Genomic DNA, 14,887 nt, shown 5'->3' with positions numbered 1-14,887 from the left:
TCAAATACAGTTGCACAGCAGCAATGTTAGTAGTTTGCTGCCTACTTCAATGAGATGAAGAACATTCTTTATGATATGCATAACAGATTTTGAAAGTTGAAATCTTAAATGTCTCATTAAAGTTTTTATTATTTGGTCTTAAATAAGCTAAAATTTTCCTATTTGTCATGTTTATTCCAAAAGAATGATTTGAGTTTAAAGTTATTGCTTGCTTCAGTTGTAACTTTTAAATGACAGAAGTCTGATTGAATTTATTATGAAGTAATAGTATAAAAAAAAAGGGGGCTCTTTATGTGCCTTTTATCTTCACTAAGAGTTTGCTTGGTTCACATATCTCCGCATACAAGACAGTTTCTTATTCACATAGTTATAGAAAAAGATGCAGTGGAATTAGAAGGCAAAGATGCATCCTTTTATCTCTGCCCATAGATCTGATACAATGTAAAAGCCTTTATCAGCATCAATCATCATACTCATTTACTAAAACCTCAGGAAGTACTTGACTGTCTATTTGGAAATCTGTCTTCCAAGTCGTGCTAAAACAGGATACTTGCACTGTGGTGGAAATGCTGAGTCATGTTTTGAACCAATGATTGAGCACCTGGTGGCAAGGCAGGGTGAACCCAGACGAGCTCAGGTGTATGCAGTGCACCTGAGTGACTGGAAGGAGTGCAGCCAGGATCCACCCCTTCCCAGACCTCATTTAAGGGCTGGCAATGGGAGCAAGGATCTTTTGCTGGAGATTCCTGTGTACCTGAGGCCTTCTGAGGGTAGGCAGCTTTTTTCCTTTGTTTCTGTGTCCATGGCTGCTGCATTTGGGTTTATCCTTGCTTGCTGCAGTCTGGGACTTTGCAACTCTGCTATTATTGCTGTGCTTTTATGACTTAATCTGGGCTAGGGTTCAATTTGCAAAAATTGGTCACCAGCCCAATCGTGTCCTTCTCCAGCTTTAGAGGCTGCTGGGGGAAAATCAAAAGTTTCAGACTATCTCCATAAAAGCAGGGGTAAGAATTATTGAAAAAGTACCCATGAGAACATGGAACCTGGAAGATTTCCTAGTTCCCAATGAAAGGAGAAAGCCTCCTTAGGTGACCCGGGCCACTGTGCCTGAGCCACCTAAGGAAAAAGAATTGTTGATTGCACTGTTACTTGCATGACAGGGGATGGCAGATCCCCTGCACCTAGAGCCCCCAGATGGGACCAGGAGCTCTGTGTCAAACTGACTATTTTTTGGTCTTGAAAGAATATACAGTGAATTATGGCATTAGGAGACACAGGTACAGAAATGTCAGAAATGTCTCCAGATGACTGTAGGAGTGTTCAGATGGAGAAAGAGGTGTATTAGTATCCGGGCAGTGCAGTTGATATTAAGAGGCTGTGTGAAATGTGAGGGTATTTGCCTGCCAGATCTGTGCCGAATTACTATTACTAGACAGTATAGGCTCCTGGGTGGGCAAGAGGAAATCTGCAGAATGGTGCAGGATCTAGAAAAAGTAGGGTCATAAGACCTGCACGTAACCCATGTAATTCCTGCATATGCTCAGAATTCAGATGGCACATGGAGAATGACAGTGGATTACAGAGAGTTAAATAAGGTCATGCTGCTCATTCATGCAGCTGTACCCAGTGTTGCCTCCCTGACTGACACATTGAGTAGGGGGACAGAAACCTACCAATGTACAACCCAGTGCAATAATAGACAATATTCAGGCATTCCCAGTCCCTACTGTGCTAAGGCAGCTGCAAGAACTTGGGGATCTATTGGGATACTGGCATTCCTTTATGCCCTGCTTACTGTAGCTGCTGAGGCCTTTATGCCAACTCACAGAGAAAGGCCAAAAATGAAACTGGGGACCTGCTATTGTTGCTGTGCATTCTGTCATGTTATAGTGTTAAACACGCATTGCAGTAGGAAGACCTAAATTGTGTCAATTGCCCTTAGTGCAAATTATAGTTACCTCCTGTTTTTCAGGTAAACTATTAAGTATTAACACTTTAACAGCTCATCTGGGGAGGAGGAGGCTGGATCTTTTATTCCTTAAGAACTACAGTTAACTGAGTCATGGTAACATGGTAGTTTTCCACTTCTTTCCACACAGTATTAGGAAACTAATTTTAGAAAATGTACATTCTGATGAGCAGATGAGAAGAAAAATCTGTTAGTCTTGACATATTTTTGGAAATAAATGATTTATTTTTTTGCTTGTAATTTATTTTTTAAACAGGGTACTCAGTAGCTGCTGGGGAATTTACTGGAGATTCTGAAGAAGGTAAGAAGCCATGTACGTGAAAGAAAACCATATGGTTGAGCCTCTGTTGAGTTCTTCTCTTTGGGTCTGTATGCAGGAACTTACCCTTTATACATCTGAAACACGCTAGTGAGGCTTAAGTTATCTGTACCTAATATTCCCAGAGGCAGATATTCTTTTGGAAGGTATGTGGATGGCAAAGCAGAATTTAGGTAACCAGAAGATCCAAATCTGTTGCTAGGGTGTCCTTCTGCACGTGCATCTGTTCTGCAGAGCTGTGACAGCGTTGTGGGTGAAGCCAGCGGAGCTCACTGGATTTCACCAGTTTGGTGATGAGTGGCTGTGAGTGGTACTAACAGAGCAGTCCTGTACATGTCTTAGTTCCATACTCGGTCTGCACAGAGGCTGCTGGACCTCAGCACCTGGGTGACCAGATACAGGTTTGAAAACATCTGTGTGTGTTGAAAGCACGCTTCTGAGTGCCACATAACTTTACAGTTAAGCAGAGGAGAAAACATTCAGCAGCTCCTGGGCTGACTATACCAGCACTCTTGCTCTTGGTGAGAGCTTGGCTCTGTAAATGTTTCCCAGGTTCCAGTTCATGTGTTATATGGATAGGGTGTCTGGGGCAGCTCATTAGCTGACCCATTTCATACAGAGTATTTTCCTGCACAGTCTTCTCCTGAGCCTTGTATTTCACAACAGGAAATGAAGGAACTGAATTCTTGTTATTAAAATCTGGGTTTAGAGGGAGAGAACGTTCTACAGGAAGATTACTATTCAGTTGATCCCTTGAATAAGGAAGAGCTGATTGGACGTGGATATGTGTCTGAAGAAGAATCACACCTGAGGCTTTCTAAATGTTCTGGGGGCAAGTTGGTTTGACACAGCACAAAACTAGTCAAAATTTGCAGTTAGCAGCTGTCAGTTATGAGGGAACAGACATATCACAATGTTAATAGCAGTGCTTAAAAGCGTCATTACTGTTGAATCTGGTATAGGGGAAAAACTGCTCCCTTTGCAGCTGTTTCATAGAGCATGTTAAACTAGAGATTTAGCTATTTTCAGAAATTATATAATATTTTGAAACATATAGTAAAAAAAAACCTGTGATCCTTGGTGTTCCTTACATTCAGAGCTATGCATCTCTTATAAGGCTGGTAATCAGTCGTAAAGCATTGTGTAAAGAGTAGCTTTCTAGAGGGGATGAGCAGCTCTTTGTCCCGTGCCACTTTGGGATGGACAAAAATAGACATTATTTTGAGGCCAGTGGTACACTGTATGGTAATTATTGGCACAAAGAATTACAGCATTGTCTGACCCAGTGATCCTTTATCACTGTTTCCATCTCCCTTTGACCTAATGCATATAACCACAAGGGAGTATATCAACTCATAGAGGAACTGGTGAATGGTCGGTCAGTCGAGGCAGATGTCTGAGATGCTCTGGTATATGAAACTCCTGCTCTTCTGTTATGGATATGGATATCCTAATGAGGGAAGCTTTTGTCAGTAAAACTGCTGTTTATGGCTTTGCTCTTTGTTTTGCTTTTTTTCCCCCTACTAGTTGTTTAAGCTTTGGCCTCTGTGCAGGATCACATCCCAGAGGGCAGCTTGGTCCAACATTTCATGTTCCAGTTCAATGAATTCTGTCAATACCACTCACCAAAACTTGCTTATAATGCTTTTAGAAAGCTATCATACGCAGAACTTATCAAATACTCTCATGGCATCCAGCCCAATAACAGATGTGAGAAAATGTTAAGCAGCCAGAAGGAAAAGAAAAATTTGTAGTGACAACTGTGTTTAGCTTTTGTATGATGGCGTGTGATGCCACAGCTCATTCTAGCTTGTTCAGTCCACAGCTGTCAGGTTGCAAGCTGAATTGTAGGAACAGCTGAAGTGCAGGAACAGCTTTGTTGTGCTGCACTGTGCTAAATAGCACTCAGGAGAAAAAGACCTCTGGCTAGGTGTGGATGAGTGTATTCAACAGTTCACTGTAATATTTCAAGCAACTAGATGCACTGAATGAACGTTAAAATCTCATGAATGAAGGTGCTGAAGTGATGTGCAGGTGTTTGTGATACAGACAACAAACCAAAATCCTGAAGATTACATACAAAGCAAGATTTAAGTGGTTTGGAATGTGTGTTGCGTGCTGCTCAGACAGCCTAACCAGTTCACTGCTGATCATTTGTATTTCAGAGCTGGTTGCTGGAGTCCCAAGGGGTGCACAGAATTTTGGCTACGTATGTACTGGATCCCCATTGTATCCTTTTTATGGTGGAAGTGACATTAGACTACTTGGAAGCTTCAGGGCTACATTGTTTTCTGTCTCTTAGAGCCTAAACTTTCTAATCAGAGAAAAATGCCACTGTCTTTCACTCCCAGGCTTACCTGGCTAGGTTGAAATGCTTTACTGGCCTGGGGTTTAAATGTTGGGCTCTTACTCTGCTCTGAAGTCTGTTTTCAGTACCCAGTTACTGGCACTCTTCAAGTATGAGCAGTATCCCAGTTCCCACTGAGTGCTATCAGACCTTGGCCTAAGCTATCCCACAGAATGGGACATTTCATATGTGTTCTTTCTAAGTATATATACTGGATTCCAAATGCAGGGAGTGGTGTTATACAGTTAGAAAGGAAGTGAAGGGAGATGTGTGGATACACAGCTGTTCTCTCCTAGGGGGAAAAAGAAATGTTTCAGGTATAACTTGATTGAGTAGCAGAAAGATCCCAGTCACAGACACATTCCCTAGTTCTGTGATGTTATGCTGTATCATACCTCTTTGCGCTTGAAACTTTTCTTGTCTTTCTGTTAATAGGTCTCAATCATTAATTCTTCAGACTTGACCTTTATCCAGAATTTCACTGGTGAACAGGTAATGCCAAACGGCTATTTGATGAAGTATTATATACCAAGAGGATATAATTTCATAAAGACTGTGTGAAATACTTATCTTTTAGAACTAATAACCATTGAAACAAAAGAGGTTTATCCATGAAACTTTTTTAAAATGATATGAAGCCTATCTGTTGTTTTTTATTTCCAGATGGCGTCTTATTTTGGGTACACTGTTGCAGTATCTGATGTTAACAATGATGGGTAGGTTACCAAATATATTCAGCTCCACTGAACATCCACAGAAGCATTGCCTGGTATTTGTCAATAAACACAGGTTTTTAGATGCTTCATACCTCAGATGCTTCTCTTGCCTTTTCTGCTTCTGTTTGCATAGGTTTATCTTCATGCATTTACAGTGGCGTGGCAATTTTTAGGCCTAGATTGAGCGAGTTTATCTTCCTGAATATGTATTAAATGCAGTACAATAGAGCAGGAATGTCTGAAGTCTTAGAAAACATCCAAGTTGAGGTACAGTGAATTAAAAAATGCAAGCTACTGATGGTAGGTGCAAGTCACAATTTCTTTCTACCATTCTTAGAAGCAGTTTAGTCTTTTCACATGCAGATCATTCTGAGCCTCACTTCTCAGTTTTAAGAGCTTTCCAATATCATTGGTGTCTCATTTCAGCACATGCTGGTTCAGAATTCATTTTTATCATATAGAGGACCAAAGAAGTATCTATGACCCATCGCTGTTAGGACAGCCATTGTGCTTGTCTTGAAGAACGCTATGTTACTGCCAACACTGTGCTTTATGACACTGGGATTCCAGGCCCCATTCAACAGATCACTTGCTAACTTTGAACTTATGTAAAATCATATTAGATACTTTGAAAAGTCAGGACTTTTTTAAGCAAATATTGGTGCTAGCTTTCTAAGAAGGAGATAAAATCAGTGAGGCTCAGGACTTTGGAAGTCTGCACAAAGATGAGCCAGGATTGTATTTAGAGCTGTGCATACTCTTGCATACTCCAAAATGTCTCAGCTGCACTTTCCTCATGTCCTTGTGATTGCTTCTTATTAGTGTCTTAAAAACAGAGCATTAAGTAGTTTTCTTTCATGTCACTGCTCTATCATTGCTTCCCATCAAGAAGTACTGAACCCTTAAAAAGTTAGGGATACAAGTATGAGAGAAGTAATGAGGTGACAAAATGTTGTAGTTCCAAAAGAAAAACAAAAAATACTTCAGCAGTTTCAGCGTCAGCTTTGCACTGGTCAAATCTTTCCAGATTTCTGACATCTGATTTTGTCCTGTTATCGTAGCTTTCTAAAATACCCTATTTTTCTGATACACGAAGTCGGGGTTTGGTTATGGGCAATAAAACCCTAACCCTAACCCAAACTTACTCTGTTGCATTACTGACATGAAAAAGTGGAGGAACACCAATCGTAGGTACAATCAACACACCTTGGACTTTCATGTATCTTATTAGTTAACTTCTCACTTAACCACACTGTTTCCCCTGCGGGTTATTTCCTGCAAATCATAGGGTTACTTCACAGGTTTCTTATTTTCTATGTGCCTCTGTGACCACAATTTATGTGAATACAGTCAAATTGCTGTTGAGGCCTGTGTGGTTTCCCAGTCCATGTCTTTAAAAACAAACAACCAAAAAACAAATGACTCCCTCTGAGATCCAAACATTGCACAGAAAACAAAGCTCTACATGTCTGATTATATGTAGTCCACTGTTGCCGATTTGCACGTATATTCAATAGAAATTTTTATCTGAAAGGGAGAGTAAAACTGGATGGGAGATCAAAAAGCAAATGGGAAATGGCCACTCCAAATTGTGTGTGTATGTGTGCATAAAAGAACAAAGGAATTAATGATGGCTTTACCAGTAGCAGAAGCCTGATCAAGTCATATGTTGAAAAGATTAATGAGGATGATATATTGTTGTAATGAGGCTGAAGACATGGCTCTAAGATTATAGGCTCATCCTAGGAAAATAGTGGCATTGACCTAATAATGAGAAATTTACAGTGAAGCTTAGCAAATCAAGCTGTGCCATCAGCTTGCAGACTGCATTCCTGGTAAAGAGGAAAAAAACACTCTCAGTTTGGACCAAAACAGTCAAATAAAATGTGGAATAAGTTGTTTAATGGCCTTTTATTTGGCCTATATCAAAGCTTTCCGTAGTTATGCTTTGACCTCTTGACAATTCCCCTACTTCTGCTCTTTGTTACACAGCAGGATACAAAGAAAGCACAAAATGGTCCCAGCAGGTAGTCAGCTTGTGCTTTTTAAAGTGTGCTTTTTTGTGTGCTGGTTGGTGGGTTGGGGTTTTTTTTGTTTGTTTGTTCTTTTATCAGAAGGGAAGCAATACTGGCTAGTTACCTTTCTATGCTGGAATGAAGATAAATATACCAGTTGGTGTTAGCGGCAACATCATAGTGTGGTGATGAAATGGATCTAAAGATGGGGTTTAAAATACCTTTGCACTCTGAACTGCACTTTATGATTTAATATTACTGTCTGGGGGCAGTAATATAAAATTGTTGGAGGGAGATTTCCTACTTGCAGTCTTGCAGAGGAGTTGCCAGAGCAGCTTGTCTTGCCCTGCTGAGCTTGGGCTTTGAGAAAGAAGAGAGAAAGCAAGAGGGTGAGAGATGGAGGGCTTTGGTATGGATGGGACATGTCAAGAGCTGGAGCAAAGGCAGACTGAGTGCTCTGGTTGTTCTGCTGCCAAAAGCAGTTCAGAGATAGGTTGTATGTGCGGCTACTTCTCAGCTGCTGAGCTCTGGTCCAGCCCCCTGTGTTATTCATGTATTTTATACAATCATTTTCATTTCTCCTAAAAAAGTAGAAATTTTCCTAGAAAAATAACCCAGGGCCATGCACTTTGATCTGAGATGCTAAAATCCTTACATATGGACTTGAGCTTTAGTCTGTCTGCATTCCATCTCAGCAGGTGAATCTTGTATTTGAGGTTAGGCTTCTGTTTAGGGAATTTTTGTCCTTACTGGGTGGTAGATAGTCTGCCTCTCTCTCCACTTAATGCACTCTAGATATTGCTGTGTGGCCCAGAGTTTCAACAGTGTCTACGTATTTTGTACTGATGTAGTGGGAGCTTACTGGCTCTGAATCTTTTGGTTCCCTATCACTTCTAAAAATCTTACCTTATCCTTACAGTCCACATTGGAGCCAGGCTCGTCTTTTACTTTGTGGTTCATACAGTGCACAACACCATGGGGTCTCAATCTCAATGGAGACATCTAGGCTGTGATGTCATAAAATAATAGATTACAGTACTACTGTACAATGCTTTTAGTACATGGTGAACATAAAATAACTTGGGGGGGGAAGAGCATTCATGATCCAAAACAACTTGCCAAAAAAGAACACTAATGATCTGTTTCTGTTGTTGCTGTTGTTTTGTGGCAACAGCTTTAGCTGACATTCTGTCCCAGCCTCCAACATCTTCCATTAGTAGAGGGCTTTTGATGTTTAATGTGTCAGGAAAACCCCACCTCTGATGTTAAGTCAGCATCTGCTTCCTTTTTTTCTTTAGTTATCCTTACCATGGGGTAATATTTGACCTATAAAGAAGAACTGTATGAAAGTGACCTAACATTTTGACTTACAGTTTCCTTTATGGAAATCTCCTATAAAGCTTTATAGAAAAATAATATTATGAGAAGTACTTTGTCGAAATTTCTGGAATGTGTGAGTTCTACAACAAGATTAAAAGGAGTATAAATGGCATATTCACTACTAAATGTTGTGGTATACATCTTAGAACCATGGTATATCTCTGTTGTAAATAAGTAGCTGAGCTACTCATGAAACAAACATGTTTGCTTTTTCTGTCAGTCTTAGGAAAAATAATGTAGAGCATTTTTCAATAATTGGTTTATTCATGTCTCTGAAAACATCACTATTGAGAATGTGATTAATTAAGAATATGAAGTTTCCCACGAGTTTACAAAGTTAGAACAAAATTTCGTGTTAGAGCAAGAGAATGTATTTTCTAAATTTAAAATTCTGGGAGCAAGTTCTTTGCAACAATGGAGTTACTTGATATGGATGACCAATGTCACTGAATATAATGGGAATTTTCCCTTTAGCATACATGGGCTTGAGCAACTTATATACTTCTTGGAGCAGCAAAACAGATAAAAGAACCTTTCCCTCTGAGTTTCATATTTCTCTGACTTTATGGACGTGGTTAGTTGGTATGGTGGGGTTGGGTTAACAATTGGGCCAGATGATCCCAGTGGTCTTTCCAATCGTTAGTGATTCTGTGGTTCTGTCTTTTCTCTTTAATACTTGATACAGCAAATTACATGAGCTCTGCAGCTACTCATGTACCTAATACTCAACAGAAGAACTTTCAGAAATGAAGCCTTAGCTTTGTCTTCCAGCATTCATTTGAATTAGTGATGAGGAATTCTCTATGAATTGATATTCAACCTGTTTTATGTATGTAACTTCAAAAATCTGGTAAAAAAAATAGATTATTTTTTCTTTTGTTCGCTTACTGATGTATAGCTTTAAAAGAAATCTGGATTTTATACTGAACTTTGAACTAGTGAAGTTAGCAAGGTAAATCTACGGTACTTGTTCTACTACTACAGGTGACCTCTGAGTTGAATTTCTGACCAGTGTCTTGTGGGCATGAATTGAAGTACAACAAATTCTATTTAAAGCTAAGAGGAAATGCTTTTGCTGTGAGGTTGCCCAGATAGGTTATAGAATCTCCGTACTTAGAGATATTGAAAACTGGAGTAGGCATAACCTTGGTAACCTCATCTGCTGACAATGCCTTGACCAAATGCTTGTACTAGGACACCAGAAATGTCTTCCTACCTCAGCCAGTCTATGACTCTGATAATTCTCTGCTTTGTCTTTATTAAGTGCATGAACTTTGTTGATTATGGTCAGTCTCTCAGTGACACTGTGTTTTGTTTGACTGTTCCAGTTTAGATGATATCTTAGTTGGGGCCCCTCTGTTTATGGAACGAGAATTTGAGAGCAAGCCTAAAGAAGTTGGGCAAGTCTATCTCTACCTGCAGGAAAGTGCTTTCCTCTTCCGAGATCCACAAATTCTGACAGGCACTGAAGTGTTCGGTAGATTTGGCAGTGCAATCACTCACCTTGGAGATCTCAATCAAGATGGATATAATGGTAATTTTTATATAAAGTGGTTATATGTTTTGGTTGTTGTTTTTTTGTTTTTGTTTTTGTTTTTTTTAAGATTATGCCCTTTTTTTGTTCATTTAATCTCAGTTTCTTACCCATCCCATTAGTGAAGAGAGTGAGCAAACTACGGCGTGGGGTTTAGCTGCCTGCTGGATTAAACCACAACACTGTATATCACTGACATTAGAAATGGCTAAGCAGTGATTATGAAGTGCTGTGCAGTGCCTGAAGAAGACTTTTAACTTGTAACTTCTCTTCAAAGTCAAGAGAATTCACACTAACCTTAAAATCTGGTACTGAGGGCCAAACAGTTGAAAGCTCGTCTATAGAACAGCATTCATATTCGCTACACTCCTATCTTTTTCTGAATATTAACATGTTTTGAATCAAAATATTATCTGTTGCTTTATAATTAGATTTAAATAGTTAAGATTTTGCATTTGTTTAAAAGCAAAGTTCTCTTTCTTTACTCGTATATTTGGATGGATTGAAAGAGGCTCAGTAATTGGAGCAGTTTAGCCACAATAAAAGAATTGGACAAATACACACATACTATTTTGAAATCAGACTTCCACTGGTAATTAGGCTTTGAAAGAAGCAGCTTCTCAGTGGGGTTTTTCTCAAATGCCAATACCACACAAACTGAAAAGAAAATATTCATGAAGTAAACTGGGAGACTAAGTTCAGGAAAACAGTCCAAGTAAACTAACTTGCTTAATTGTGTGAGATAGCTTGGATGTCCTGAGCAGCTAGAGTTAGTCTTCTACACCTGGTCAGTAACGCTGTCATCTTACACAGATTTCCTTTCTTCCTGTTTCCAGGTTGTTAGGGATCTGCAATTCAGGTATCTCTGCATCTAAAACCCTGCAAAGCTTTTACTGGAGGAGTTATCTTGAACAGTAGTCTTAAAGATAGTTTGGCCACTCAGGAAAAAACTAACAAACATGAACTCAGCTCCTTCTTACCTTGAGGGGTCTTTTTCACAGCAGTAGGCTCTAGAACAGTGCGGACAATTTGTGACTCTTGTGCAAGGGATGTGTCATCTCGAGAGCCATCAGATTTTACTGGAATTCAAGGTGCACAAAGCCAGAATACCATGCTGAGGGAAGAAGTTGCTGGGTTGTGGCCAGTGAGAGAGACTACCCTCACTGGGTTGTCCTGGAGCCCCACCATAGGATTCAGCTGGGAAGATTTCCCATTTTTTACTTGTGAGCAATAGCAGATACCTTCAGCTTCTCTGAGCAGGGAAGATTGGTCTCCTTGGCCTGAGAGGGAAAGGAGGGCATGATTCTGTTTTTCTCTCTCACGGTATGAAGAATTCTAGGAAGAATCTAGAGTCAAGGTCTTCTACTTCACAACTGAAGATACAACTTAATAGGGTTTTGTTGCACTTCTGCCATCAGCATGAAGGTGGGAGTTCCAGGTGCTGACATCATGTTAAAAAATGAGTCCAGCATCAGCTCCTAGATGAGATCCAAAAAAATGCAGCTGTAGATACGTACCCTCATCTTGTTTCCTGTTGGCTCGCTCAGCTAGTACAGCTGCTGAACCTGTTTGTGATTCTGTCTGCTTCCATTGTTTTAGAACTATGAAGAGCAACTGTGGTCTACTTGTTGGATATATGGTGCTTAGTTGCAGTGCCCAAGGCCTCCTGTTGAGTTCTTGACTCAGTACTGCTCCTGTTTCTCGATAGCATGTAGTCTTAGTATAGAAAAAATATAATATTCTGTTTTCTCTTCTGTGCACATAAGCAGTGTATGTTTGAAAGTGGATAGATTTTGTTGTCTGTGTTGACTTTTATTGGGAAAATAAATTTTATAAGAGCTTTTCCCTATCAATTATATAATAGAGGAAATCAGGTATTTTTTTTTAATGTTTAAATGAAATGAAGTAGAAACAGAAAATTATTAGGTGTTGGTTTATTAAAGCTTATCAAATGCCTCAGGGATAGGGTAGTGGAATTCAGTGTTGATTGGTAATTTCTTGTAATGCAATAGCCCCTTCATGGGATGATTTTGTAAGCATTTGTCATGAAAGTTTGATACATAAGAAATTATGAACATTTTTAAATGTTTGCCTTAAATGTAGAATTCATAGATAAGTACAGAAAGTGATAGTTCTTCAGTGTATGTAGAAGTCATTTATGCTTGTTTTCCTTTAGGGACTTAATTCTTATTTTAATTAAGCATATTCTTTTATTCTTTTATTGCACTACAGACATTGCCATTGGTGCACCATTTGCAGGTGAAGACAGAAGAGGTAAAGTGCTCATTTACAATGGATACAGTAATGGGTTAAAAACTGACCCTTCCCAAATTCTCAATGGAGCCTGGGCCTCACAGTCCATGCCTTCGGGATTTGGCTTTACTCTAAGAGGAGACTCAGATGTAGACAAGAATGATTACCCAGGTAAGATTTTTCCATGAGAAAGGGAATTTCATACTTCTGTTCTCTGGAAAATGCATCATACCTAAACTGCTCCTTTTGGAAGGCAGAGGTCAGATTTAAGGATAGATGTATTTTTGGACAGTTCTAGTTTGCTTTCCAGAGAGTTGAAATCAGACAAAACAAATACTCCTTTTCCTGTCAAAAGACATGATCAGAAAGTCAAAAAAGGACTCAAATAGTTACCCGAACATAAAGCATGTGAAGTTTACAATAAAAAGCTTAACCCTTTCCCCCACTTTCAAAAACTGAATGCTCTCAGCTTATTGACCTTGTGATGTGTCCTCCATCCTGGCATTCTTTCTTAATTCAAAACACGTGTTGTTGAAAAAGGGGTTGACTTGGTTGTGTTACTGGGTTGTTTTTTGCTGTCTGAAGAGATGCTGGGCTGAACATAGGTTCTTAATGGCTTTGATCTAATTACAAAAATACAGAATGTAATGGCATTGTTTGAAGGCAGATATTTCATTTGGGCATCTCTGTGCTTGTTTGTTTTCATTCTGCTATATTGACTCTTCTTTTTCATGTTATCTTTAATTCTTCTTTATTAGCTTACCTGACATGCATTCACATTTGTCAATTTGATAACATCAGTTGAGTTTTGCTATGGAGGAGGTGTTATTTTTCTAAAAACACACTGTTCCTAGCACCGTGAGTAGGGTGGATGTTGAAGATAATTTACATGTGTGTGTATTTACTCTCCCTCTCTCTTCTGGAAGCAAATCTGTTCTGTTTCTTTACATTAAAATTCAGAAGCCTAGCAAGAGTGCAATAAAACATACTTTGTCATTGTGAAATGTCCACATCCACAGTAGAATGCTATTTCTTTATTACCCAGCTCACTGTGAAATCACTTTTGTTAGTTTGGGTTGTATCAAGGCTAATGTTCTTAAAAGTTGTGCTGTTTATGAAGGGAAAATTGTTATTTTCAAAGAAAGGGAACAGCCTTTTGCCTTTTTGTGATGATTATAAAAAACTTGAAAGGGGTTTTTTTTCAAAAGAGAGAAGAAAATTGCTGAAAAGGGGTGTCTACAATAGCAATTACAGTCTTACCAAACAGAAAAGCTGACTGCAAAGTAATAAAACCAGGCTATCACAAGACTGAAGAGAGGGGACCTTTAAGCTTTTGGGAAAAGAAAGGGCTTTTAAACATTGTTCTGACTTTTTGTTTATATGTTGTTGATGGTGCTATTAATAGGCTTTCATTGTCCATGACTAATGAGGTTCTTTTGGACAAAGAGCTCTTTATTAAGGTTTCAGCATTTAAACATTTTCTAAAGCCACACACAAGGCCCCCCAGCAAAACCAAAGAAAACAGGATATTGCATTCCTGACATTTCTAAGATTGGGAAGATAGAGAGGAGGAAAGATTCTTTCAGGTCACACTGGGAACCAACAAGTCTACCTAGTGCTAAAATCACATTTTGTGGAGCATCTTTTAAGCTAATTAATGAAAAGTTTGGGTGATGGGCCTCAGTCTTTTTAAGTTTACACTAAGGAACTGGTGAACTTGTTTTGGTTGTGAGATTTAGTGGATTTTTCCTTCTTGTCATCATAGGCTCAGCTATGCATCTTGCTATTTCACATTGTGGTATTGGCTTACTATGTGTTAGATGGCTTGGGTTTGTTACATATATTATTTGTTTTAGGAAAAAATTCTCCATTGATTGTAACTGGCTTCTCCCTCTGTCCCTCAGCTTAGTATCGGGATGGGCAGTCCAAAGCACTGGTGAGAATCTCTCTGGAAACAAAGACATAATTAAAAAACCTTACTGTTAGTTGACCACCTCTTCCTTGAATCGCAGATGTGAAGCTCCAAAATAGAGCTGTAAAAACAGCACAACCGTGGCACAATATTAGCACAAGAATAGTATACTTTCCTGTGGGTAAAAGAAAGAAAGAAAGGAAATCATATGGGGAAATGCAAGTCCAGGACAAACATACTAGGCAGTGAAGCAAGTAATCCTTCTTGTGGCAAAGAGCTTTATTTCTCCACCTCCCAGCGGAAGTCTTGAAGGGCAGCTCTTGTACAAAGAGGAAAAAAGGGACAGAACTTCGAAGGAATAGGAAGGAAGTTTTATTTTAGGTGTGAGCTGAGAGGCAGAGCAGTTGCTGACTCTGGAAGATCTAGGAAACCAGCTTGTAAT

The 14,887-nt window shown here is 39.2% G+C and overlaps 1 protein-coding gene across 1 annotated transcript in view; it reads left to right on the top strand.

The window, feature by feature from the left end:
• The window catches only part of ITGA8 (integrin subunit alpha 8), a 93,843-nt gene that overhangs the window by 15,552 nt on the left and 63,404 nt on the right, over nucleotides 1–14,887 (top strand). Inside the window, exons 8-13 of the mRNA XM_072330194.1 lie at nucleotides 2,226–2,270; nucleotides 4,454–4,497; nucleotides 5,071–5,127; nucleotides 5,299–5,351; nucleotides 10,075–10,280; nucleotides 12,513–12,704. Coding sequence (XP_072186295.1) covers nucleotides 2,226–2,270; nucleotides 4,454–4,497; nucleotides 5,071–5,127; nucleotides 5,299–5,351; nucleotides 10,075–10,280; nucleotides 12,513–12,704 — 597 coding nt within the window. The remainder of the gene's footprint in view (nucleotides 1–2,225; nucleotides 2,271–4,453; nucleotides 4,498–5,070; nucleotides 5,128–5,298; nucleotides 5,352–10,074; nucleotides 10,281–12,512; nucleotides 12,705–14,887) is intronic.

The sequence above is a fragment of the Excalfactoria chinensis genome, chromosome 2 (genome assembly GCF_039878825.1).
Source record: "Excalfactoria chinensis isolate bCotChi1 chromosome 2, bCotChi1.hap2, whole genome shotgun sequence".
Classification (NCBI taxonomy): Eukaryota; Metazoa; Chordata; class Aves; order Galliformes; family Phasianidae; genus Excalfactoria; species Excalfactoria chinensis.
This window is presented reverse-complemented; position numbering and strand designations above follow the sequence as displayed.